This window comes from Apus apus, chromosome 2, assembly GCF_020740795.1.
Source record: "Apus apus isolate bApuApu2 chromosome 2, bApuApu2.pri.cur, whole genome shotgun sequence".
Taxonomy (NCBI): domain Eukaryota; kingdom Metazoa; phylum Chordata; class Aves; order Apodiformes; family Apodidae; genus Apus; species Apus apus.
In genome coordinates this window covers 84,344,393-84,371,682 of record NC_067283.1, presented here as the reverse complement: position 1 = coordinate 84,371,682, position 27,290 = coordinate 84,344,393, and the positions used below count along the sequence as shown (strand labels likewise).

The 27,290-nt window shown below is 37.9% G+C and overlaps 1 protein-coding gene across 1 annotated transcript in view; it reads right to left on the bottom strand.

Moving 5' to 3' along the window:
* ABCA13 (ATP binding cassette subfamily A member 13) overlaps nt 1-27,290 on the bottom strand; it is a 165,533-nt gene that overhangs the window by 4,944 nt on the left and 133,299 nt on the right. Inside the window, exons 50-53 of the mRNA XM_051610260.1 lie at nt 24,324-24,474; nt 17,178-17,312; nt 14,641-14,744; nt 11,173-11,265 (exon numbers count right to left, since the gene is read on the bottom strand). Coding sequence (XP_051466220.1) covers nt 11,173-11,265; nt 14,641-14,744; nt 17,178-17,312; nt 24,324-24,474 — 483 coding nt within the window. The remainder of the gene's footprint in view (nt 1-11,172; nt 11,266-14,640; nt 14,745-17,177; nt 17,313-24,323; nt 24,475-27,290) is intronic.

The following is a 27,290-nucleotide window of genomic DNA, read 5'->3' as shown; positions in this document are numbered from 1 at the left end:
AGTTGCCACAATTTCGGTGTGACAGTGGCAGCTTCTGCATTAAAAGTTGCACTTTTTATGAAAAGCCCTATTACAAAGAAATCATTGTAGTGTATTTCGATCTTTGGTTGGGGTTTTTTGTTTCTCTTTTATTGCAATAAAATACAACCACTGAACTACTTGAAACAGAGTAAGAAAAAACATTCCTGATGTATTATCCTGTTTGTTGGTCTCTGAAGGACAGTATATAAAGTAAACCTTTTGGGTCCAAGCTGCAGGGTACCAAATCTTCACTGGGCAGTGTGACCTGACAGATGAGCAGTGCTCTTACACCAAAAAGATCCAGAAAAAGTTGGAATCCAAAACAGTAGCTGGCTCATTTGCTTTGCAATGATTTACTAACACATAATAGATCTCTAATTAAATGTTTTAAATGCATAGCATCATCCCTGAAAAAATACATCTGACAATAAAAAAAAGAGATGTTGCAAAGATGGATATAGCTAACAAGGATATTCCATTTAGCTGACAGCCAACCCGAGGCAACATTTTACAAGAGATCATGGATTCTGATGATACATCATAGGATATTCGTTAGTAAATTCAATAGAAATATAGCCTAATAAAAGTTTACTAAAATAATGAATTTGCTATACTAAGAGGGTTGCTTTTAAAACAAGGTGCTTTGTGAAACTATCAGTCAACTATGTCAAGCATCCTGTAGGTTGTGATAACATTAAGTCTTCTAAGACCCTGTGGTGCCTACAGACAAGTTACGTGGATTCTGACCCACCTGGGCAATCTACCAGCGGGAGACTAGAGACAGGACCAGGACAAGAGACCAGGACAAATATGACAAAGGACTAGAATCAACAAAGACCCCCACAGGAGACCCTCGAGCCTGCATAATTACAATGATAGCCAATTCCAGGAAATAAAATGACTATGTAGAAGAATTCTGGGAACTCATTGACATGGAACTGAATATGCATGGTTTTGGTGTATATTAGTTGGGGTGTTTCACTAACTCGTTGGAGCACTCAGGGTGGAGAATTCCCCAGTGCTGCCCAGCGCTGCAATAAAGAATGCCTGCTCAATAACAGCTTGTTTGTTGTTATTGGGTCATGATCTCAGAATCCTTACCCAGCTGCACCTAGCCTCCCACTGCGGTGAGGAGTGGTAGAAAGCAAGGGGGTTTGGAAGCTCCGAATTTTTGTTTCACTGATCAGCTTCCTGGCATCTCTACACAGCCACCATTGGATCACAGTTTGAAAAAATACTGGTTTCTGGAAAAGTTCAAGGCTTACAAAACGAAATTGTTACATGCCATGAAGTTTCCAGAGAAAATGAATCAAAACTCTGATTAGCAAAGACAGAGAAGTTTGTGCAACTTTGTTTTAATTCTAAATTTTGAACAGCATAAACGCAAGCATGGTACAAATAAAAAGCTTTAACTTTTTTTTTTTTCCTTTCAGTTAGTCAGATTATGATCCTTCTATACTTTGATCTTATAGTTCTTTGTAGTACAAGAGCTCCCCATATGGCGCAAGCTGATCAGCAGTAAACATTTTCCCTTGCTATAATCAGCAAGCTGCTTTCAGTAGCAAACTGAGGCAATGGAAACTCAGTTGACCATTTTTTTTCCACTCCGTTTTCCTCTCTGATTCAGACAATATAATTAATTCAGAAACCCAGAGTGGAATTACAGAGAAAAGCACCAGTAGGATCAAGCCTTTAGCACCTCAAAGTTCAAGATATAAGGAGGGAAACATTGTCATTAAAATGGTGGAAGTTGAGCCAGCACACCTGTTCAGCAGCCATCTGCTGCTAAAGAATCAGCATCTCTTCAAAGCTATTCAACAAAGATACTTTCCACTGCTAATTTCTACCACAGTGCTTCAACAACACCTGCATTTTTATTTGTGTATACACAAACACACGTACTCTGACAAAAAATATTTTTCCTCTTTATCCTCTCTCGTCTCCCTCTGTCAAACTATGTGTTCAAGCTTGACTTTCAACTCATTAGCAGTTCTGGGAGTATTGCTTTACCTACTAAAATGGCACTGTGAGGCTGAAACTAAAATATAAATTCCCAGACTAATTGTAAACTAATTGAGTATTAACAACAGCATCAGCTGCAGAAGCATGAGCTTAGTAAGGAATACAAAATACATTCAAGAACTCCACACCTTTAATTACACAGGTCCTCAAGATAGTTAAGCAGCTCACATAACAAAGGAACAAAAGGAACATAAAAAGGCAACAAGGAATAGAACAATTTCCATAACAGTAACTACTGAATATGCTAAAGCTTTTCAGCATGAAAAAAAGATGAGGAGGTGGTAGAAAGGTGTTTTTACAGAGCCCAGAATCATGAGTGGCCTAAGGAGAGTAACTAAGGAATGAGTCTTCACTCTCCATGTTTCTCATGCAAGAAAAGGAGTCAGCAAATTAAAATTATAGGGAAGGCAATACAAAATCACTAAGAGGAAGTATTTTTACTTAGAGCACTTAGAGAAGCTGTACAACTCACTAACACAGGATATGCTGGATGCCAGAACCTGACATGAGTAGAACAGGAGATTAGAGAAAATAATGAGGTGTGAGGAGCAGGGAAACCTACTAAGACCACCTCTGCCTGAGGAAGCCTCTAAGCAACAAGTTGCCGACAAGTGGTTGAGCAATGTGGAAAAGTAACTTCATGTCCTTATCGTGTTCCTGTACTTTTCCCTCCTGGCTGCTGCCTGAGAGAGGACATTGAGCTAGATGGGTCTTTGATCTGACCTCGTGGTTATGTCAGTATAAATGTCACAAAGAGGTGGTCAGCCTGGGCTGATCACTCAAATGGTTCCTCACTTCTCAGAAGGGTTTTGGCAGCCCATGATACAGTCTCACAGCCACATTGCCAGCAGTACAAAGACAGATAATATAAAACCACTTCAGATATGTGTCTACACAAGATGCAGTCACACACTAGAATAGTGTAGCCAGATCTATACTGATGAGGATGTCCCCTGGCTGCATTCCTCCTTCTCTTTTTAGCCTTGCAACAGGCATGGAAGTGGATTTATTTCCCAACAGCTGAAAATTCTCATCAAGTAGAGGAGTTACCACCTGGGGCAGATCGGGTAATACTAACTTCTCAAATGTTCCCTTCTGCCCATTCCTCAGAGGTCCTTGTTTAGAGATTTGAATAAGGACAAGAAGAGAAGCTGCTGAAACACAATGCCTTGTAGCCACACAGCTGAGCCTGCACTTGGCTGGTCACAAGGGATCCCCAGAGGTACTGACCCAGTGGTTTTTCAAGTCTGACCCATAGAATCCTGTTTTCTGTGAAGGGTGAAAAAGAAATTCCATTATCAGCAGACTTCTGTTGGCTTTAAAAATAATAATAATCTGTATTTTCATTCAAAACCCTCAGGAGTATAAAGCAAAATTCTAGAAACCACACAATTCAGAATGACCATTTTATTGAATCATGCTCTTCCCATAGCCCATTCACCATCTCTTCTCTCCTGCAATTAAAATTGCTAAATGTAGCCTCAGGAAGTCAATAATACGGCCTTATTTCCTAAACCTTGATGAATGATGAAAATCATCTAATCATTCATATGTTTTTTTATTTGGCTAATCAAAGCTTACATTTCCTGGAGAATGTTGTGAGATATATACGTCAAAAAATTACAGTTCCCTGAAATTTTAGTTGTGGAAATATAAGATGCATACTTAATATATGTGCTAGTCTGATTGATCAAAAGAGTACTTCAAAATGACATTATTGGATAACAAAGTAAAAAATAATAAAGAGAACATTGGCACTTAACATCTGCAAGGAACTGGATCTTTTGGAATATATACCATAAATCAAAGAGGGGGAATAATTTGTTACTGTGCTATTTGGCCCTATGCTTTGGTTTACATCCATTCGCAGACAGCTATGGTTCTATTTTTCCTAAATGAACAGGCTTTGGCTAGATAAGCTAACTTAGTTATTCACAGAATCACCAAGGCTGGAAAAGACCTTTAAGATCATCAAGTCCAGCCTATGACCCGACACCACCACATCAGCTAGACCATGGCACTAAGTGCCACATCCAGCCTTTCCATGAACACATCCAGGGCTGGTGCCTCCACCACTTCCCTGGGCAGTCTATTCCAATCTCTAGTCACCCTCTCTGTGAGGAAGTACTTCTCAATATCCAACCTAAACCTCCCTTGGAGCAGCTTGAGGCCATGTCCTCTTGTCTTGTTTCTAGCTGCCTGGAAGAAGAGCCCAGCCCCCACCTGACTACAACCTCCCTTCGGGTAGTTAAAGAGAGTGATAAGGTCAGAAATAAACATTATTATTGTGTTGCTACCAATGTTTTCTGGTGTAGTGTTTTGGGTTTTCTTAAGTGAGTTTAAAAAAATAAAATAAATAAATAAAATCAGGATATTAAACACTATTAAAAGGACCTTAACAACACTTTGAAGTCAAATTCTCAAGTTAAAAAGTGCTAGAATGGAGACCAGCTGTGAAATTAAAATTTAAAGCACTCATATATTTTCATTACATAATAAGCTTTAATTACATCATTACATAGCATCTCTTAATGAAATCCCTATTATGAATGCCTTACAAGATACACTGGAGGCACCTACTCAGACAAATGGCTTTATTTTCTGCAACATCTATAAAATGTTACAAATAAGAAGACTGATGAGAAAAGGAAAGAAAGTGCTTCATGGTCCTGGCACAGCCCTGGGGAACCGAATCCTACCCTTCCATCCCGTTATACCTGTGAGATCTGTGGTAACTCACTCAGAACACATTTTTTAATACTCTTTTCCTGCCTTGTTAAGGGCCCACCATGAGACCTAGAGCTCCAGTTTGCAGAAGGAATTTGTAGCACTTTCAGAAACACCTTCAGCTACAGCTGAAGTTAACAGGCATTATAGTTCGAATGCAATGTTAAACATAAAATAGCCATAAACTGCTGAGACGACTGACTACTGAAACCCTTTTAACTTTAGCATCATGCTTCAGTTACCCCTCTATGAAATGGGAATAATTATTTAAAATCCAGTTTCCCAGAAGTATTGCGGAAAATACGGATGTTGATATTTACTAGGCACTGCTCCAATCAATGCTGATAACCTGTATTTAGAGACAGGTTTGAAAAATGTCTAGTAAAGACAGCACACATATCACATACTTGTGAAAGAGCAAAATTTGAAACTCTAATTAGCTTTTGCTCACTGAATGAACAGGTACACAGATGTAATGCAGTGTCCTGTGGAAAACACTGTATAAAATAACAAAAGTACATTGTAATGCACATGCACATAGGGCAGAATTAATGATGCACCGAGTTTTATGAGAGTGCAAAGAGACGTGGCTCAATCTGAACACTCAATCTGTGTGGTTTTAAAGTTGTGAGAACTATGTTCTTCAAGCTTTTCTGGGAAGATAAACTAATAGTTATATTACATTAATACATATCTACTGCCTTAATATATTTTTCATGTATAAAATGGATTTTTTTCTAGTCAACAGGAATAAAAATTATATTCACTTCTCTATAGTATGTAAATAACTTACTGCTAGTGTCTCTGTTAGTATGATAACTCTGTTTCCACTGAAGGCTGAATTATCAATGAGATCTTTAAACTTAAGCCTCTTTTTTCCATTTGAGAAATCTACATGTATAAGTTTGAGAAAAAGCAATAAAATATTCTCAATCAACCTTTAAAAAAAAAAAAAAAGGCAAAGTGTAAATAGCTTGCCAACACATTTTCCATTCTAACTCTGCTATAACAAATGCATTAATTGTTGGATAATTAATTCAGATGGTTTGGTGATAAAATTTGAGCAAGGACTTGATGTGTGTCTAGCACTTGAAAAATTGGTGTCGGCTTTTCAGCTATGAGAAGGCTGTCCAGATGGCCCTAGAATGAAGGATAGTATTCAAAGTGTTGTTCCCAGAGGACTGGCCAGCTGCATCTAACATGGAAATGCTTCTGTGATTTTTTAAAAAAACATTTAGTATAATGGAAAATACTGGAGAGAACATTTAAATGTAATCCATTCACAATTTAGAGTAATTGACTCAGTTGGCAGGAGTCTTCTGAAATTAGGTTTTAACAGGCACAACTACTAACACATTTATCTTGTATAAACTACATCTAGAACTAAGCCGCTAACTTTTTGGAAAATGCCCTTCAGTTTGTCTTTTCCAGCTAACACTTTTCTTGGCATTACTCAGGAATTTGCCACCTGCAAAAAAAGGCCTTTCTAAAGGAGTCCAATACTTATTCTACTGATAAACACTTGAGAGTAGTTTAAATTTGTTTAAATATCCATAAATATAACCAAGGTTCAACAGCTGGGAGCGGGAACCCGAACACCTACACCTCTAGTGAGAAGACGTTTTTGGAGGAGCATTTTGTAACAGGCTTTCCCAAGAGCTGGAAAAACGAATCAAGTCTCACACATTAGAAGCAGCATGTGTCACTGTTTATATCCCTATGAAGCTTTTATGTTTCACATTAGCATCTTCCTGGAGCTCACCCATACCCTTCACAGCAGAATTTTGTGCTGCCATCTGACAAAGCTGTGTTCAGTCCAAGATTATGGTCTTTTACATCTGCCAAGGGCTGAAAGCGTAGTGAGAGAGAAAGCTCAATCCTTGAAACTTCCCACAACAGCAAAGAAGCAAATTTAACAGGGCCCCAAGGAAGACCCATTAAGCCTTCATCATGCATCCATCAAAAAGTTGATCATAATCTAGACTTTACAGTCTGGAATGGTACTAAGAAAAAAGCAAATAAAACAATTTTGAAGATTTCCTTCAAGACAGAATCACCAGGAAAAGGAGAAAAAAATGTCACTTCAGTGAACATAGCTACATTTAAAAGAGGAAAAAATTATTGAGACATGTTAATGTATTGTATGTAATCTCAAAACATGCTCATACTTTTATTTCTTACCATATAGGACTCATTCTATCATAAAAAAGCTCTAAGAAAGTTATCTTTGGTTTAAATGTTCATACAGCATTTAGATTTATTTCCTTCTTCCAATCTTCAAAGTTAAATCAGGTCACACGTACTTGATTTTAAAATATTTATCAATTTGATTTGCAGTAACAAGTTGAAGACAGACTAAAGGATACCACAAGCTACCTCTAAGTAAGAGCTAACTAAAAAAGATTTGTAAAATCTAACAGAAAGAATTATTATCTACAACTATCTTCTCCATTAATTTATTTTTGTATCATTCTTGCCTGTTAATATAATTATATATTATATATAATATATACAAAAATATAATTACTAGCATAATGTATTCACACGCAGCACATATAAGAACCATCAAAAAATATTTTTAATGGTATGAGTAATTTAGATTAAATCAGATGCAGCAGAATCAGTTTTGTTTATGCTTTCCTTCACTTACATTGCTTCACGGAACAGTTTTGTTAAATAAAATGTAAGGTGATGGGGTTTTTACTCTGAGATAGTACCAGGGACAAATACATTAGACAGTGCTAACTGCAGGAAAACACTGAAAAACAGAACTGACTAGTGACTGTATCAGTGGAGGTGGCTGTTCAGGAAAGTCTTCATCTGCCAGCAGGTGTTTCCTAATAGATTTAGAAATCCCTACGTTCTATCATTTTAGAAGGAACAATGCTTTGCTCTGTATGGCAAAAAGAATAATACAGCTATTAAATCATAGGGAGAAAAGAAAAATGGTAAGGAATGAGTAAGTCAAAACTCCTTTAAGTTCTGGAAGTTTTGTGGGATGTTAACAGGTGGAGGTGAAAGTGAGAAAATGCAAAGAACAAAATAATTTAAAGCTTAATTATTCCAATTGTTTTCTTTGGAGAAATAAGCAAAAGAATCCTGCTTCTCTTCTCCTTTCCCATCTCATGTAGATGAAGAAGCCCTCCATAGGGTGCATGGCAGGGTATCTGGAAAATATCTTCAGATAACTGTGGAACATTAATTACACAGAGGTACTCACTTTCTTAATGTCCTAACAATTAGTTTAGTTGTGGATATGTGATAGCCTGTGGTTTATGATGGAGCACTCTACTTGCAAGTAAAAACTCCAGTCAGGAGTTCTGTCTGGAGGGAAGTTTGGAAGCTAGGGTAAGCAATAAAATAACAGGAATACAGTCTTCGGCCTATCCCCAGCACTTATCAAAAGTTTTCCAAGGAAAGCCTCTTGCACACCAGTAATGGACCCCGCTTTTGGGACAACACTAGTGAGATCTCACCTGGAGTATTGTGTCCAGTTCTGGGCTCCCCAGTTCAAGAGGGACAGGGATTTACTTGAGAGAGTCCAACAGAGGGTTACAAGGGTGATTAAGGGACTGGAACACCTGCCTTACGAGGAAAGGCTGAGAGACCTGGGGCTGATTAGAGATGAGAAGATTGAGAGGGGATCTTATTAATGTATATAAATATCTGAAGGGTGGGTGTCAAGAAGGATGGGCCAATCTCTTTTCAGTCATGCCCTGTGACAGAACAAGGGGCAATGGATGCAAACTAGAGCACAGGAAGTCCCATCTCAACATGAGGAAAAACTTCTATACTGTAAGTGTTACAGAGCACTGGAACAGGCTGCCCAGAGAGGTTGTGGAGTCTCCTTCTCTGGAGACTTTCAAGACCCATCTGGATGTGTTTCTGTGTCACCTGCCCTAGATTGTGTGGTGGTCCTGCTCTGGCAGGGAGTTGGACTTAATGATCTCCAGAGGTCCCTTCCAACCCCTACACTCTGTGTTTCTGTGATTCTGTATGGTTATTTAAAAAATAAAAAATTAAAAGAGCAAGCATAAACAGCTGTGTGTACATGAGGTTTTAAGACTGTGCTCTCTAGAGTAGCTTCACTTCCAGAAGCTAAGAAAATGAGTTAGGCAGTCAGAGCAAATTCAGACAGCTGTATGATTTTAATTAGATCCTTTGATAAAGATAGTGACTTTTTTTTTCCTAATAAAAGGTTCTAAAGTTTTAGAAAAATTCAATAGAGTCCTGAACAATAAGTGTCAGGAACATGGAGACTAAATTAATCAATAATCTAGATGTTGAAGGCATTTTAGCCCTGCCCTATATGAAAAATCCTAGTGCAGGTTTAAGTATTCATTTTCTATGGAAAGCCTCACTAATACTGGTATCCAGTCCACATATTATCCCACATGAAATCCACTGACACATATTAAAGAACTGTGGTGGCAATACAAGGAACACAAACCTGCTGATAGTATGAAATGTTCTTAATATAAATAAGATATGCTTTTTTTTAAAGTTAAAATTCTTATTTAAAATATTGCTATGAATATTACTGCCAAACATTCTTATCATTGCCTTGCTTTGGAGAATTTTAAAAAGGCACTCCTACAGCCTTGATTCTTGAATGGCTGATCTATGTATGTTTTGATATCCTCAGAATTAATTTGAAGATACTTCTAGCATGTCATATAGTATATTCTGCTGCACTGATTTGCTTACTCTGATCTGAAAGGTGTATACCTACAGAGACAGTGCAGCAAATTGAAACATAACTATCCTATTTATATTAATGCAGTGCATACTTATGATGTCTTGCTTCCTAAGAAGGTGGATGAATAGATGCTGCTAAAGGAAACATCAGATGTGGCAAAACAATGACTAAGCCACTGAGAGGATAAAAGTGAAGTTAGCCTTTGTGGAATTTCTGATTTTGCCCTCTCAAGATCAAGCTGAGAAGAAAAGAGACATGCACTCACTCTACAGGATCTGAAACATAAAAAGGGGAGACATATATGTATCCCAGCTAACTATGCACTCAAGTGAAGTGCCTAAGAAATACCTGTTTCCTTATTAGGGGACACACATCTTCAAAAAGCAGTTTTGCCTGTCCAAGGTCTGCATTCTTCTCCAGACATTTGTTTCCCTTACTACAAAAGGAATAGAGGGTGTCTTCACTTCTGAGAAAATACTCTAGCTAGTAGGACAACAGGCCACACTCTATGCTATGAAATTTGGAAATAAGAGACAGGATAGCAGAGACAAAGAGCTAGATACAAAAGAAGCAGAAACAGCTGATTGACTTCTCATGCCTCCAGAAATTGATGCAACTACTCTCTGAAAGGTACTCAAACTTGAAAAGAAGGCTATGATCACAGAGAGCAATCAGAAATATAGATGTCGACTTCATTTTTGCCCTCCATCCACTTTGTAAGGTCTCTAGCTGAAATTTTGTCTTGATGAAAAAAACCTTGGAAGGAGAGAGCTTATTAAAGTAAATGCGAATCAGGCCCATCATGCTAGCATAGCTGTGAAATTAGGGCCCACACTTCTACCCACAGGCAAGAACAGAAAGCCAAAAGTACCCCAAGAAACAAGAAGTTATCTGAGACACAAATTACCTATGGGAGACAGCAATTCCAAACCATTTCTGTAGAGCTTGTTTACATTGTCAAATGTACCTGCACTTAAGAGTACCAAAGGCTGAGCTAGCACAGAGCAGTGTAGCTTTGCTTCTTGGAAATGAGCTCTATCAGTTTACACAGCTGATCATCTGGGTGTCATAAAAATTCTACTTATTATGGAATGTACATGTTCTAGCCATAAGTTGCAGCACCTTTCCCCTCAGCTTCTGATCTTGTTCCCTTTATGGTGGTTTGAGCCCATCCTTTCAATAAACATTCTCATTAACAGATATTAAATTAACTCATGAGCAGAGTTCAGGCAGAGGAAAGGCTCATCAACAAAAAGAAAAGGACACAGAACACATGGCATAAATACCTGCAATTGGCAATGAATTTCGTGGGAAGCCAAGATGGTTTAACATACGTTGTCTTACTGGCTGCTGACCTGTTAAAAGTGCTTCTTCCTGTTACAAGAAATACCTCACAAGGTATTTCATCTCAACTCGATGAATTTTCACAATGTACTTCACAGGTTGAGTGCAGAAGTGCCTCATTTTAGATACAGATCTGTCTTTTTCAATTACCAGTGCAGACTAGAAAGCATTTTATCAATGCTATATGTCAATTTAGCTTGCTAAGATATCCTAATTGGCTCTTTTTTAACTTCAGTGATGGCAGGTAAAGAAAGATGTGCTTAGCAGTTGTAAGTATTTATGTCTTGGCACTATTAAAGTGTCTAGCCAGTGCTTAGATTGAATGTAGCTGCAGAAGGTTTGATGTTGACACCTAATACCTGTTCTTAATGTGCTGGGGAGAACCAAGACACTTGAAACTTCCATTGACCATAATAGCAAGCCGTGTGCAGAGGGCTTCACATTCTTCCATACTGCAAAAAAAAGTGAGGAAAAATATAGTGAAAACATAGAACACTATTTATACCTAACTTTAATTGAAGTGGAAGGAATCTGGACAGCTGCAAAAATGGGTCCACAAAACCTTTGACTTTAGAGGCAACAGTCCAAATTGTAACCCTGGTCAGTACATATCAAAACTTATTACCACATGACAGCAACAAGAAAGCCCTAAAACAGAATTTATGTTTTTAGTCCAGAACTAATTGGAGGATTCTGGCCACCTTACAAAGGTTTTATTACCACAGGCAAATACCTGACAGGCAGCCTCATAAATGCCACAGAATCTGAGAGCCATGAACCCTGTTATTCCTCTTAATAACTGTTTGTGGTCATTCTTAACTAAAGGATAAAGGGAGAAGAATGAACTAAGTTTTCTCAGCTTTCCTCTTGCATAATACTTACCCTTGAAAACTAGGTACCCTTAGACTGCAGGATAGAAGATGCAAAACAGAATTTTACTCATGGAAATGCATCTGAAGATAAAGGCAGGATCCCATTAAATGCAACTGCTTCAGATGATAAATAATAATTTTGATTTGTAAAGCTTAGGGCAGAAGAGCTGTCATTCTACATATTATACAGAATTGTGTGAGTTCTTCCAAAGCATTGCTTTAAACATAGGACATCAGAGGGCTGGAGCAGCTCTCCTATGAAGACAGGCTTAGAGAGCTGGGGTTATTCGATCTGGAGAAGAGAAGGCTCTGGACAGACCTTATAGCAGCCTTCCAGTACCCGAAGGGGCCAACAGGCAAGCTGGAGAGGGACTTTTTACAAGGGCATGTAGTGATAGGACAAGGGGGAGTGCATTTAAAATGAAACAGGTTAGATTTAGATGCAATATTAGGAAGAAATTCTTCACTGAGGGTGGTGAGACTGGAACACGTTGCCCAGAGGAGTTGTGGCTGCCCAATCCCTGGAATTGTTCAAGACCAGGTTGAATGGAGTTTTGAGCAATCTGGTCACAAAATCACAGAATCACAGAATGTTAGCAGTTGGAAGGGAGAGCACCGTAGGGGAAAGGGACCTGGGGGTCATGGTATACAGAAGGCATAGCCAGCAAGGTGCCCTTGATGCCAAGGCCAGTGGCATCCTGGGGTGTATTAGAAGGGGTGTCGTTAGTAGGTCGAGAGAGTTCCTCCTCTGCTCTGTCCTGGTGAGGCCACATCTGGAGTATTGTGTCCAGTTGTGGACCCCTCAGTTCCAGAAGGACAGGGAACTGCTTGAAAGAGTCCAGCGCAGAGCCACAAAGATGATTAAGGGAGTGGAACATCTCCCTTATGAGGAAAGCCTGAGGGAGCTGGGTCTCTTTAGCTTGGAAAAGAGGAGACTGAAGGGCGACCTCATTAATGTTTACAAATATGTCTAGTGGGAAGTGTCCCTGCCCATGCAGGAGGGTTGGAATTGGATGATCTGTAAGGTCCCTTCCACCCCAAACCATTCGATGTTGTATATTCAGCATCACAGTTGATGTGCTTGCAATTCACTGCTTGCATTCCCCAACCTTTCTGAAACAGCTAAAAAAGTTTTCTTGTGTGCCTCAGCCATGTGCCGCTCCAAATGAAAATGCCTTTACTGAACAATTAAGTAATCTCTTAGGAACAATTTCCTTAAAATACGACAGGGACATGTTGAGAACTGCCAAACCATTATAACTGAGAGAGATGGGGAGAGTGCTTGCTAATCTTCCCACAAATCTGAAAGTTAGCAAGAATCTTTGGGGTGCAGTAACACCTAATGCTTCCTTTGGCATAACACTCCCCAGCTGTGGCAAAATAACACAAATTTACGCCTATATGGACAGTTAATACAATTCCACCTCTTCTCCCTCAAAACAAGAGGTAAACCTTGTCTCTGAAAATTAAGTAAATACATCTCAAAAAATAATTTTTACACAGGAAACCATCCCTAAACAGTATGCATTTATTTGCTGACACGCATGAAGATTGACTTCTTAAGGGAAATTACTTTACTTACACAAGCAGCCTTTGAAAGAATCTCTAATAAATCTCCAATGGCCTTCAGCAAAGAGTATAAAGAGTATAAAATAATTTCTCCTTCCTCCACCCTGGCACAACAGTGTCTTATTAATTAGAAATTAAGCATGTACACTATCACTGTATCTTCAAGTCATTCATTTGTAGAGCTAAATGAATAATTAGTAACAAATTGATGGATTTTGTGTGTCTGTTTACAGCATATTAGTAACAAGATCACTGTCCTCTTCTGTATAGCTGGTGTTTGACAAGTAAGGGCTCTTAATCTGGACTGGAAAGCCAAAGCAGACTGGTTCCTGGAAACTATCCAATTTAATTCACAACACATAACTTGCATCTCTAAATAACGGAACTGGTAAGCAATCGGGGGATCAAATTCAGGAATGTGATTTTCAAGATTGAGCTTCCGTAAACAGAACACTAGAAAATTTGGAGAGCATTTTCCCATCAATAATATAGCACACATATGTAGGAAGGCAACAAATATATTTTGAGAACATCTGAAAAACAATTAACAATATCTAGAAAATATTGAGGGAAGTTTCGCTGCATTCTTTTATTGATTCATATATCCTTCAAATCTTATTTGGCCAAATGTTACTTTGCTGTTTTGATTAATGAACTCTGTCCTCCCTGGGCTTGTTTTCATGATCTCTCCCTCACTTATATCCATTTTATATAGAATTATACACTGTATTCCCTAACGGAACATTTAATTTATTCCATTTTTTATAATATGTCACAAAACAGTATTAACATTTCCTCCACTAAACTGATACAGCAATGACCATATCAGAGAATTGACAAGATATGCAATGTAGATAGACTTTTCTAAGAGGATAGGGTCACTCCTACCATTTCCAGTAGTACATATAGATAATCTGTCTTTAGGATGCCACAGCTCACTCTTTTCAAACACTGATGCAAAACAGAATAATTCATAGAATCAGAAGAGGGTTTTTCACTCTAATCTCCCTTTACAAGGATCTGTAAAGTGGGGAGCTGCAAAAACATGAGCTGGTGTTCCAAGGAAGAGACATTGAAGAAAGACATTCCAAGAAAGCATAGAAAAGGAAGAATTCATAGCATCTTTTTTGTTTTGTTTTGGTTTTGGTTTTGTTCCTGCAGCCCCTTGAACCACATTCTAATATTTAAAATCAAATACAGAAAATATTTAGGATTTACACAAGTTCACTTTTCATGAGCAGGAAGGATTTGCCATAAAATAATAAGACATATTTCATGTTTCACAACAGGGTGAGCATTGCTTCAGAACATGCTCTTCTGCTCTCAATTGACAGCAGGTGAGGAGAGAGAACAGGATTATGCTAGCTGCTGGGATAAGGGCTTTACCTGTGGGATGTTAGCACAGCTGCACAGCCATCCTGAACTTCCTTAAGGATGGTTTTCCAAAGGTAGCGTTTAGAGCAGGGATCCATCCCAGAGCTGGGCTCATCCTACAGGAAAAATGAAAATGACAATACAGTATCATGGGAAAAACGTACCACAGCTCCAGCCCAGCATGAAATGTTAACAAAGATCACAATAAAATGTTTTTCTCTAAAAAAGCTACATTTTCAGGAGGTCACTTAAAACACACCTTGATCAGTGTTTTGCTTTAACACATGTGGTTTCATTTCTAAACTTATATAAGGCTTTTTTGTTAAATTTTATATTAAAATAATACTTCTATATTGCATAGTGATATAATAAATATAATATTATTTGTAAAGATATATATATATTTAGTTATTTATATACACACAAATATACTTTTGTTAATAGGAGAGACTTGCAGGTGTTCTTCTGCCCTTTCTGGGAAAGTCTGGTGCCTGTTTCTCCCCCGCATGCACATCTACCATGAGTGCAAACAAGCCCTTTAATTCCTGACTGCCTGCACTGCCCATACCACAACCAGATGTGAACAGTATGTTTGGATTTAGCATCTTCCAGCAGTTACTCCCAAAGTGCTATCAAGAAGAACTCTCACCCATGATGCAAGGAATTCACAGGATTAAATAATAGCCCAGTCAGTGCTGCGCAATGTAAACCGTCTGGCAAACCAAATTTTTACTTCATCCACTCATGGAAGCAGAAGGAATGATATCTGATTGTCAAAAGTTAGTCTCTGTCACTACAAAACTAGGGAGAAGGAAAATCTTCCAGTTGTTTTGTGTACTATGGAATAGCATGACAAGTGTCAGCACCGATTAGGGTGGAATGACCTTGACCAATGTATTTGCAGGAAGGAGCTCCAGCTGAAACTAGAAGCAAAGTTGTCAAGAAACAAAGCAAACAAAGCATCCAATTTGATGCTGATTTTGGTGCCTCGCTGCCAGTGGTAGAGATTAAAAAAATTCAGTTCAGTCTCTTATTATCAAGTGTTGATAGCTAACAAAAAAGCGTAAAAAACAATAAAAATTAAACAACCCACACCATTATTAAACTCATAGCTATGATCCTAGATGCAATCTAGAAGCAGATTCTGTGGTTTACATTGGTGCCTTTGTTTTCAGACAAAAAATATAAGCCTTTTAAATACCGAGCAACTCATTAAAAATCTGCTACTTTTCTAAAGCCAGCCAAATGCTTTAAAGCATTTGACATGTTTAGACATTGTTTCTTTCCTCTTGTCATTACATATGCAACAGTCAGTGCCCTGCAGCAGGAAGTAGGTTGCAATGGTTACTTGCAGTAGCCACGCCGGCATAAAAACTTTAAAAAACAGTTGGAGCATTTTCTAAAATTGAGAAAAAGCACTGATTTAAGATTATCTCCTGCTTTTACTAACTGGACCACAGTCAGTTGAAGCATAAAATGTAAATAAAATAATTCCGCTCAGAAGTGAGGCAATGATAGGAAGTTAGAAGCAGCAAAATGTGTCTGTGCTTCTGAAACACCAGCCCATGAGAACACCAGTTTTATCTGGTTCTGCTTAGCCTGCAATCTGTTACTAGAAGTGCTGCTTTCCCCAACTCGGGGAAGTGGATACCCTCCCTCTTACAGTTCAGAAAGGTTTATTCCACTATTTAACTGGTTTAGCTCTTCCCAGGCAGGACTTAAGAAAGGGATGTTCAATCTTCTCTAGTGAAACTACAGGCCAGGCAATGATAACAAAGAGAATGCTGTGTCATCAATATGCAGTTCCCAAAGCTTTGCAACTCTTTGCATTGTTTAAACTGGAAAGGCCAGTTTTGGGCCTAAATGAGCGGTAGGATGCAAATAAAACTACATGTGATAAATAATTCAAATTAATATCATTCAGGAGTATTAGTTTGATTGTGTAATTTCTGAATTCGACAAAAATAAAAGAACTAGTCTGATTTATGAAGCATGATGTAGCAAGGAATATGAATATCCTGAAAAAGATGGGTCAGTATTTAATAACACCACCTCCAAAATGCTAATTAAAATACTAAACCTCCTTCTTCAGGAAGCCAGTAGAACTGTTCATATCTATTTTTCTAAAGTTATATACAAAGTAGACAATACATAAAATATTAAAACATGTTACATTACATTTTTTTTTTTATTCCTCTACATAAAGAAAGCTTAAAAAAATTACAAGTCCGTTTGGGCTATGGGATTCTACAGCTGCATTTGTGTGTGTTTGGTGGCCTGTTTTTTTCTCTGCTCACCAAATTGCCCCAAGGAAAAAAAAAAAAAAAAAAAGAAAGAAAGAAAACCAAATTAGTTTATTACTTTTGAGAGCACTGGAGAACAAAATAAGAAGTGTTTATACATTGCAACAGAGAGTGCAGTTGCTCATCCATGCATCGATTACTCCCTGGAATGACCAGGAAACTACTTGGTTTTCTTTATAGCAACATACAAGACAGCAAAATTCAATGTAAGCAATTTATCATGGGCACAGTATTACCTTTACTCACCAGTAAAAGTATTTGGGGTTTACCAACTAAAGCCACAGCAGTAGACAGCTTCCTCTTTGTGCCAGCACTGTATGTTCTCACCAGTTTGTCAGCGTAGGCATTGAGTTGTAACCGGGTAACAAGGTCCACTGCAACCTGTATTTTAGATATTCAAAGGCCAGCAAAGATGAGCTAAATTAGGTGGCGTTTGTGCTTGATTGAAAGAACACTCTGTTCATGCATATTAAGCAAATGTATGTGCTGTTTTTTTATTTACTCCAATTTCCTGCACAGTATTATTATTTTTTACTCCTAGACACATACAAAAAGCTGCTCCAGGACCCCTTAGTTCTCCACAAAGGATAAGGATTTTCATAGATAGAAAATGTGGCTTTGTCATTGTGTGTGACAGCATTCATTCTGTGCTAATGTGTCAATGATGTTGCCTATTTTACCTTGTCTGCAGTATTTATTTGATCTTATTTCATCTTAATGACTGAAAATTCAGATGACAAAATCCTACATCAGCCACAAAAGATGGAAATGGCAGAAAAGCAAGCCACAGGTCGAGGATTTAGTTTCTTAAAAACAAAAGGTAACTTAGTGTTAAATTAATATATCTTTCTAACAACTGAGAGGGGTAAATTTACTCCAGCTGGTTTGGTTTCAATTAAGTAAGTATGTGTTATCTGAGCAAGCTGGGCAGGCACATGCACACAGCTGGAGACAGTGTTCATGCTGTCTTCTATGGCCTTTCTTTACCTGTCAGAGCAAGTCCTGATGTACAAGGCTCCTTCAAATATTGCTCCACCTGCATCACCTATTCCTGTTGGACCATCAAGGGACACCTCATGCTAAAACACAGACACAGCAGTGACTTTTCTACTTACCACTGCCGGATGCACCCTGCAAAGCAGCAGGTGTTTGGTGCCATACTGCTGACTATCATCAAGAGGTGATGAAATTTGTAATAGAGCCAGTGTACCTTTAATCTAGATGTACCTAGACAGCTGGGAGGTTCTTGTAAAACAAGTCATTACATGGTGCTCTATTGCCTGAGATCAACTGCCAGGAGATCCCCAGCAGTATGGGGCATTCCTTTTGCTCCCTCTGCAGTACCTTCAGCAAAAAGCAAGGAATGACCAGAAGGATTAATCAGATTAGATGGGCGGTCTCCAATTAATTCAGAAAATCCAATAGAAAACATATTAAATCAATAAACAATATTGTGAATTAATATTCACTACCCATTTCAAATAAATTGTTATAAGCATAATCATATTTTAAATAAGACTGTGTTATGAAAACTCCTTAGGAAAAGATACAGATATCCATCAGTCTTCTAGCAAGATTTTAAAAATAAGAGACATCTCTGAGAGCAAGTTCTTTATAAGAACAAACAATGCTGCAGTCATTAGAATCTGCAGTATCCTTAGTGTGGATCCTGGTACTAGTATTAACAGCTTGGTGTACCTTAATGTATAATCTGACAGTGATGCCTGTTCTCAGACAAAAGCCATATTTCATAAATATTGCTCTGACTATGTTAAAAAAAAAAAAAGGAGGAACTGCAAATTCAAACATTCTGTGGCCTTAGAAATGGTCAGACATCGAAGCTATATGGTAAGATATAATAGCTGAGCTTTTTTGAACTTTTTTTTAAATTATTTTTTTACTTCCAAACATAGGTCTCATCATACACCAAAACAGCCTGTAAAGGGAACAGCTGTAAAGCACATGGTAGACAGCTCATGCACTCTACTAAACTGACTTGATTTACTGCTGGGAATGCATGGATGTTAGTGACAACAGGATTACCTTCCTACAAAGTCACCTACATTTCACTTAGGCTAAAAAGAGAGGGGTGGGAGTAATTTCATAGTACCCACTTTGCCACTGCTTTGAATGCATAGATCTTCCAAGATCATTCCACTACACTCCAATCAGGCTAGGTATCTACATACTCTTCTTTGGTGGAAAGCATTACAAATTAGAACAGATTTGGTGCTGAATCACCTCAGCAACATGAAGGCAGGATTAGCTCGCTTTCTTACTCCTAACCATTTCTCAGCTGCACCCAAAAAATGTCCTATTCGTGCAGTCCTCCTCAATCCTTTCATTTCATTTCCAAGTTCTACTGCAGAACATGCATCAGCAAATATAAGAATATAAAGCTCAGTCTTCTTTCAAAAGATGTATAGGATTTCCAGTAATAACAGTCTTAGCTTCATCAATATGACCTAAACAACAACAACAATGCCATTTGAATGAAATTAGAGATCTTATGTGTTAGGAATACTGTGGAGGAGCCTGCATATCTCCATTATAACTTCATTTATCTGTATAACCAGTGCTATCTTGTGGTTTGTGTGATGCTGTTCTATAAAGTAAGAATGAAAATTCCTCTTAAACTACTTTAAATGAAATTCAGAATTGAACATGTGACAAATCTTTAAACAGATACATACAATTATGCAAGAGATTTACAATGCTAATGGTTTTCTTCCCTCACTGAATGTGAGATATATACACAAGCACCTTCTCTCTCCCTGTCATATTCATCATGATATTCTATTTTTGTTTTCAATTACTTTCAGCCGGGAAGAGTGAGGAGATACATCAATTTAGTTAGCAAGTTGGCAACACTGAGGCCAAATTAAAACACATAGCTATATGCAAATAAGTATATTGTGAGAGCACTTGAACCATAAAGATGTTTTACATCTAGTCATGGCTGTAGCAATGTATTTAAACTCTTTCAATCCTCCTCCCCCCTTTGGTCCAGATTATAACAGACTTTACATCCATCAGCTAAGAATTTCCCTGTTTGCCAACATTGCTTAAAACTATTTACTCTTCCCTCACCAATTCTAACATCTTTAGCAATAGTTCTTTTTCCCTAAATGAATTTGGACTAGTTCTCCTAGCTTTGGAATAGGCATTGGAATAAGCCTTTCAACCTGTAAAATCAAAACCACATCCTCCAATATTTTGTGCATTTCCTAAAGACTCTCTTCATTCCAGAAGAGGCAGTAAGGTAACTTGAATTTTTGCACACAATGTTAACATTTCTGGGACTAAAGGTTAAAGTAGGCACAGTGTCTTCTACCCTACAGAAAACCAAGAGGCATGTCTACCTCATTGAAAAGCAGTAAGTGACGTTAATAATGTAACTATAATGCTAATGATTTTCCACTCTATTTGAAACTTACCTTTATTGTTCAAGTAAAAAATTAAGTGGTCCTGAGAGTTACCAGTTAGTATGTCTTTCAGAAAAGCTTTGAGCTAGCAAAGACTTAATCTATTAGAAGACTAGAAATGTGATAGCTGTATGCATCAGTGTATTAATTTTGCATTATTTCTAATAAAATAAATGTGATGTATAACTTCTTGCTATTTTATTTTGAACAAGCCCTCATAAAGCATACCTGGCCTAATACTGAAAATACGTATCATACCTAGTACAAATGTAATAAGCATGGGATGAATTCTAGAGCAATCTGAAAAATACACTTCCAAAACAGACAAACAAAGTGTCAGGTTCTGAGTAAATGAATGCAATGAAGTTTGAACATCCTAAATAACAATCATTCACCAATTCCACACCAAAAAGTATTCATTCTGCTTCAGAGTAAACTCAGAATTTTTAGATTTCTTACATTAGGAAAGTGGATACTCATGGTCAGTCTTCTAGGTGGAAATACTTCTTTACCCCAGAATCTAACTAAACCATACACACTATTTCTGCTTGGTGTCCAAAAAAGCATGCATGCAAGGAATAAATAACAAATAAATTTTAAATAAATGAATTTACAAATCCCTGTTTTATATAGTTGTAGAATTTATAAGATGTAAGGAAGCAAAATATATTCTAATGTCAATGCAAAAGTCTTCCTGGAGAGTTAACGTAGAGAGAAACCATACTAACATTCCAAGAGGTTTCCTCCAAAGGTCTGATGAAGCTTGTTTTGAGATTTGCAACATAAGTTTTAATGCAAATGAGAGATGTCACTTAATATTGTGTTATTATGTTATATTTTTAACAACTATATGCTGTCTTTCAGAATAAACTGAGATATTGAAACCTGATATATTAAAGAAACAGAAATAATAATTAAAAATATTATGTTAAATTAGTAGCTGTGTGAAGAGCCTAAAAAATCCCTACTCATTTTTTTTCCAGTTTTGCAGTAAAAAGCAACTTCCAGAGCACTCTGGAAAGTAAAGTAAAACTTTACATTACATGAAGCTTAACATTGATATCAAATGACCCGTTTTTCTCCTCATTTCCCATTCAGTTAATTACTGTTTTGGAACATTAAGTGCACTCAACTTCATGTCAGGCACTGAGCTGCTGCTGATGATAAATCTGTCTAGCAAAGGATTTGATCCTTGAGATTAGTGCTTCAATACATTATTTTAGCAGTAACACATCCTGTAAGTCACCTGCCTGCTTGCCAGTTTATTAAAAAACAAAGTGCATGTATGTCGCTTTCCACATCAAAACCATCTACTCTCTAGAGTATATTCTGTAGAATATTTACCATGTTCACATAAACACTCCCTGGCAAACATCCAGAGGCAGGCTTGAAGCACTGTATCCTAGGCAGGAGGGAATGAGAAAACAACAGCTTACACTTCCATACAGCTGCTATTCCAAAGCATTCCCAGGCCTTATTTTCTTCGTAGACAACTTAAATGCACACTTTCTCCAGGCACCAGCCATTGATGAGTTGAAACACAGCAGCTGTTCAACATTTGACAGCCATGCTGCACAGTAGGAAGAGCTGGCTGACAAAAACATTTGTTTTCCTCCGAGATAGCTGCATTTCAGGTTTTGGTAAACCATAGTAGCTAAATATTATTTGCAGGAGGCCTTTGATGCCTTGTTCACAAGCATATGGCAACAAAGTCTGCTCTGCAATCTATGCAGAAAAAAAATATTAGCACAACTGAAAGGAAAAACGATCTGTTTCACAAATGTGAAACTAAGGCACAGAAGGTTGCCTGTTAAGAATATACGAAGGCTACACCTAGACCATTTAAGGTCCAGGACAATCAGAAGATTAGTATTTATCTTCTCCCAGTTACCACAGTAACATAACTCATCTCTAAATAACACAGGATTTATTTTGACCCACTTGAAGGAGGACCTGTATGGGAATTACCACACCATTTGAGGAGCTGTTCCCCAAATGTTTCTGATAACCACCATTGGAGTAGCTGTGTATTAACTGCCCAGAGAATGGCTGGATCTGAACATAAAGTGGAAGCCCTTAGTTACACTAATTATACATACATACTTTTGCAGCTGAAACGGGTTTTATGAATGCCAGATAGTTCAGAGAGAGCACTATTCTCGCATTATCTACACAGAAAGTACATGAAGCCAGGTTACCCTTGTGGCTCCTCACCAAATACAGACAGCAGACAGCATTGCAGTAGCAGAGAGACACCCTGCAGGCACAGCATAGACACCTGTTGATATCATCCTGCTCATCACAATCTGGAAAACTTCCCAGGCACCTGAGATAAGCTCAGTGCTGCATGGGACAATTTACTTATAAAACCCAGGTCCTTAAGCACACCACAGAACTCTCTCCGTCTGCAAGCTTCCACGTAGCTCCCCATCCTGCTCCTTATCCTCCAAAACAATTGCTGCTGGGAAGTCAAATGACCTTGTTGTCAGTTATTCATTGAAATGGAAGACAACAGGCAGGATTCTGGAGGTTAGAAGGACAATCCTACAGTCACAGAAACTATATGGGACTAATCTATACAACGGAAATGACAGACAGCGACTTCATATCACACTCAGGTGTTCTCACGTTAATAGAGATGCAACTAAGGACAAGAGACTGAGCTGCTGAAATCAGGTCACATCAGAAACTTCCATCCTCAGAGACAAAAAAACCCCGCATTTTACACTAGATCCATTTGGTACTTGATTTCTGGTATTGGCTGACCGATTGCCTCATTACAGAAAAAGAGCACTGCTTACTGGTCAGCACAGCTGCATGTGCATCTGTAATTTCAAAACCTCTCAGTGACATTCCCAGACATTGTCATCATCTATGCAAGTAAACTGTTAAAGCATTTTCTGACCAGGGTTTGGTCTCTTCTCCTTGAACAGCCTCAGGCCCAGTACGGCAGCTGAATTATCTTAGGGTCTGCTCCCAGCAGGCAGTTTGAATGCAGCTATCATCTTGTGAAGTTTAAGACACTTACTAGCAGAGTGCTGGCAGCTGCCATCTCAGCACCCAGATGTTTGAAGTACTTAAATAACCATTCAACAATCACAGAATCACAGAATCACTTAGGCTGGAAAAGACCTTTAAAATTACCTAGTCCAACCGTTAACCCTACTCTACCAAGTCCAGCATTAAGCCACATCTCCAAGCGCCACATCTAGATGACTTTTAAACACATCAAAGGACAGTGACTCAATCACCTCCCTGGGCAGCATGTTCCAATGTCTGACAACCCTTTCAGTGAAGAAGTTCTTCCTAATCTAGTCTAAACCTCCCCTAGTGGAGCTTGAGGCCATTCCCTCTTGTTCTACCACCAGTTACTCGTGAGAAGAGGCCAGCACCTGCCTCTTTACAACATCCTTTCAGGTAGCTGTAGAGGGTGACGAGGTCTCCCCTCAACATCCTTTTCTTCAGACTAAATAGCCCCAGCTCCCTCAGCCACTCCTCATAAGACTTGTTCTTAAGCCCTTTCACCAGCTTGGTAGCCCTTCTCTGGACACAATCCAGCAATTTTTTATTCCTTCAGAGTTTAATCCCACCTCTGAAAAAAGAGTTTCTATGGAGTGCATGACTCAGAACACATGATGTTTCCTCCCAGTTCTCCAAGTCTGATAATGAAGGTGTTGAACCATTCATAAATTTAATTTCCTTTAGAGATTTTGTGCCTGAGATTTCATTTGCATTGGTGTCATTTTACTACCCTCAATAACATTAATTGTGTTTTGCACTGACACAACACACAGAAAAAATTCACAGTTTAAATAAAGTAGTAGTGATGAAAAGCCTTATTAATAAAGCTGTTAGATGAAATATTAGATATTCTCTCAAGTAAAAAAAAAAAAAGTACAATTGTTTTATAAACTCCAGAACCCAACTTGGCCTCAGCTCCCCCTGCAAATCTGTTCTGGGTAGTTACCTTATGGACATCCTGTTTTGAAATTCCACGCAGTGTGCAGTAATAATAAAGATGCTCCCAACCCGTTAAAAGTTCATCCAGGGCATCTTGCTGTGGACAATAGCCTATAAGAATGCCTTCAGAGCTAGCAGAGAGTATATCCATTTCAGACCTGTTTAAAGAAACAGATAAAGACTTGAATGTCATTTTAAAAAACCCCAGGCCTGCATTTCACCCTTGGCACACAGAGTCTTGAAGACAAAGACACTAACGCTTGACTCCACAGGCAAATGAGTCTGAAACTCTTTGCTATGACCACTTACCATAGTGCCACTCGCCCACAGGCAACGCATGCTTTTTGTCCCTTTCAGATTAGCACTGTCACCCATGCATCACTATTCTGACAGGGTGTGTGTCAAGGGGAACAGAGCAACACAGGATGAGGGCAGATCTACGAGAATTGCTTCTTACCAGATTCAACTCTCTTACCTTTTTGATAGACCCTGCTATAAGGAGACATATTTCAAAACCATACTGCATGCATCATGTTCAATATCAAAGGGGCAGTAGTTGAGAGATGGAGAGAGTAATGTTGCTGGGTATTCTTTGTGTGTCTGTGCACACACGTACACATGCATACATTCTCTCAACAACAAGAGACCAGCAAAACACAGAATATCAAAGCCCAGTAGGTTAAAAAACAATACAGGAAAAAAAACCATAAAATTATCCTGATCTAAGAGATTTTGGCTATCACTTTGTAGCTGAACATTATTACTTGAAATTACGTTCATTGCTAAGAAGCAAGCTTGATTGCAAGGGTGTCTCATTACCCATAATGGCACTAAATCTATCCCATTTATTCCAACATCTAATTCAACATTCAATGATGCTGATTCACATGTACGGAAAAGAGCTGTCAAAATTAAGATACTTAATAGTAAAAAAATCTGAGCTTTGAAAGACAAAAGGTTTTAAAAGGTTCTGAGTAACAGAACCATTTTCCCCTTAGTGGTTTTCTGTTTCTGGTTAAGAGAACTAAATATGTGATTAATCATTTAGACACAAAGTAAATGTATTAAATACAGGATCTACAAATACCAGCTCCAGTGAAAATATAAATATGTATCTCATGTCAACAAGACCCAGGAGTCTGGGGAGAAAAAGAAAGCAAAAATTCTGCATTTTACATAATGAACCACTGCATCAAAATATATTGTAATGCTATCAAAAGATAAATTATCATTATTATGATGAACTTTGCTGGGAACTTTTTAGAATGGTCCTTTGCCCTTAATGGCACAGATATAAACTTTTAGGATCTTTGTAGGTTTTGATGGTGCCAATGAAGTTAGCTTCCTGTAGACATCTCTTAAGAGATGGCTAAAAACTTAGAAAAGAAGAAAACGAGTGATAGGGGAAAGACGATACCAGAAATGTACTTCCTCATTAACTTATATCTCCTATTAGGTTATTTTAATTAAGTATATATATGTTTATACCAGTTTAGTTTCCAGCCATACTGAAATCAAATTAAATTGCTTATTTAGGATCATCTTAACCATAAGATATGGGTTGATTCATGTTGATCTTTTTGCATAATCTTTCAGAAGCAGTGGACTCCTTTTTTTAATGAACTCTAACATAGTGGAAAGCTATTCACAGAGAAATGCTATCTAGATGCAGATGAACAGAGAGAGATGTGTCAGAGGTTTGTTTTAGTAGGAAGATCCAGGCATGCTAACGAGGTTTCACTGTGGTGCAGCTGCTGTCTTTGGAGATACAAAAGACTGGGCTTTTGATAAATACCCAAGTTCAGTCACAAGAGAACAAATCACACCAAGGGGTAATTCCATGTTTACTCAGCATGAACCCTATAGCTGGATAGAAACTTCTAGTCTGGAATGGGTTCATACCATGAAGAACAAAAAATAAGTAGGCACGGCTGCAAAAAATAACATATATCTAATGTTCTTTAGCTACAACTATATTAGACAATAGTTACTCTGTTTGCATCAGGAAACAAAAGCACATCAGTGTCCCCAGTGCTAACCACAGACTTCCAAAGGTACGCCTCAGTTTCAAGTTTCCAGAGACAACTTATTGCCCTCAGTATCAGCCTTATGGCCATTTCTGGAAAAAATTTGTCATTATTGAATCCACTATGCACTTTGCTTCACTTTTTCTGCAGTTTTGCATGCAGTTAAAATAAAGGCAGTGATATGTATGGCACTTATAATGGCTTCTGTAGAGAGATAAGTTCCATGAATTAGTCAAATTAAATATAAATTTAAAAATTCCAAAAGTAGTTAGACATTCCATTGTACTCTTAAACGTACATTAAATTTAGTGCCGACTAATGCTCAATTAATATTTTAAAAATCAAGCTTAAAATTTAATTAATGTAACTTTAGTTTAGTTATAATTAAACTAATTACACTGATGTAACAACAGCTATCTCAGGCATTATATTGATGTAAATTTATTCTTCTTTTCAAGTAAAGCTACTTGAAATACATTTTTAATTATTTATCAAGCTGAATGTAACTATCAAAAGAGTCCAAGTTCTAGCTATAAAAAAATATTCTACTTTCCCCTCTTTGGAGAGTAACTCTTTGGTCCTATGACTTTGTAATCCAACAGGTGAGATGACTGACAATTCAAATAGGATGGAGAGCTGCTGTAATGGAGGATCTCTCTGCACAGAAGGAAGATGTAAAGTCATGGGAGGTAAATAAATTACATGAGGAAGACTGCCAAATGGATCAGGCTTCAGCGGGGCAACTTATTAACAAAAGGATACCCAGCTTATCTATTTCTTCCACTATGTACCCCAATACAAGTGAGACTTTGCTCTAAGTATGATCTTAAAGTTAACCACAAAGGTAAAGACTGCAAAACAGAGGATGCCAAAAAGGCAAAAAAAACCACTAGTCACATTATTTATTTTATATTGATCTTGACAGGACACTTCAAAGGATTTTGACA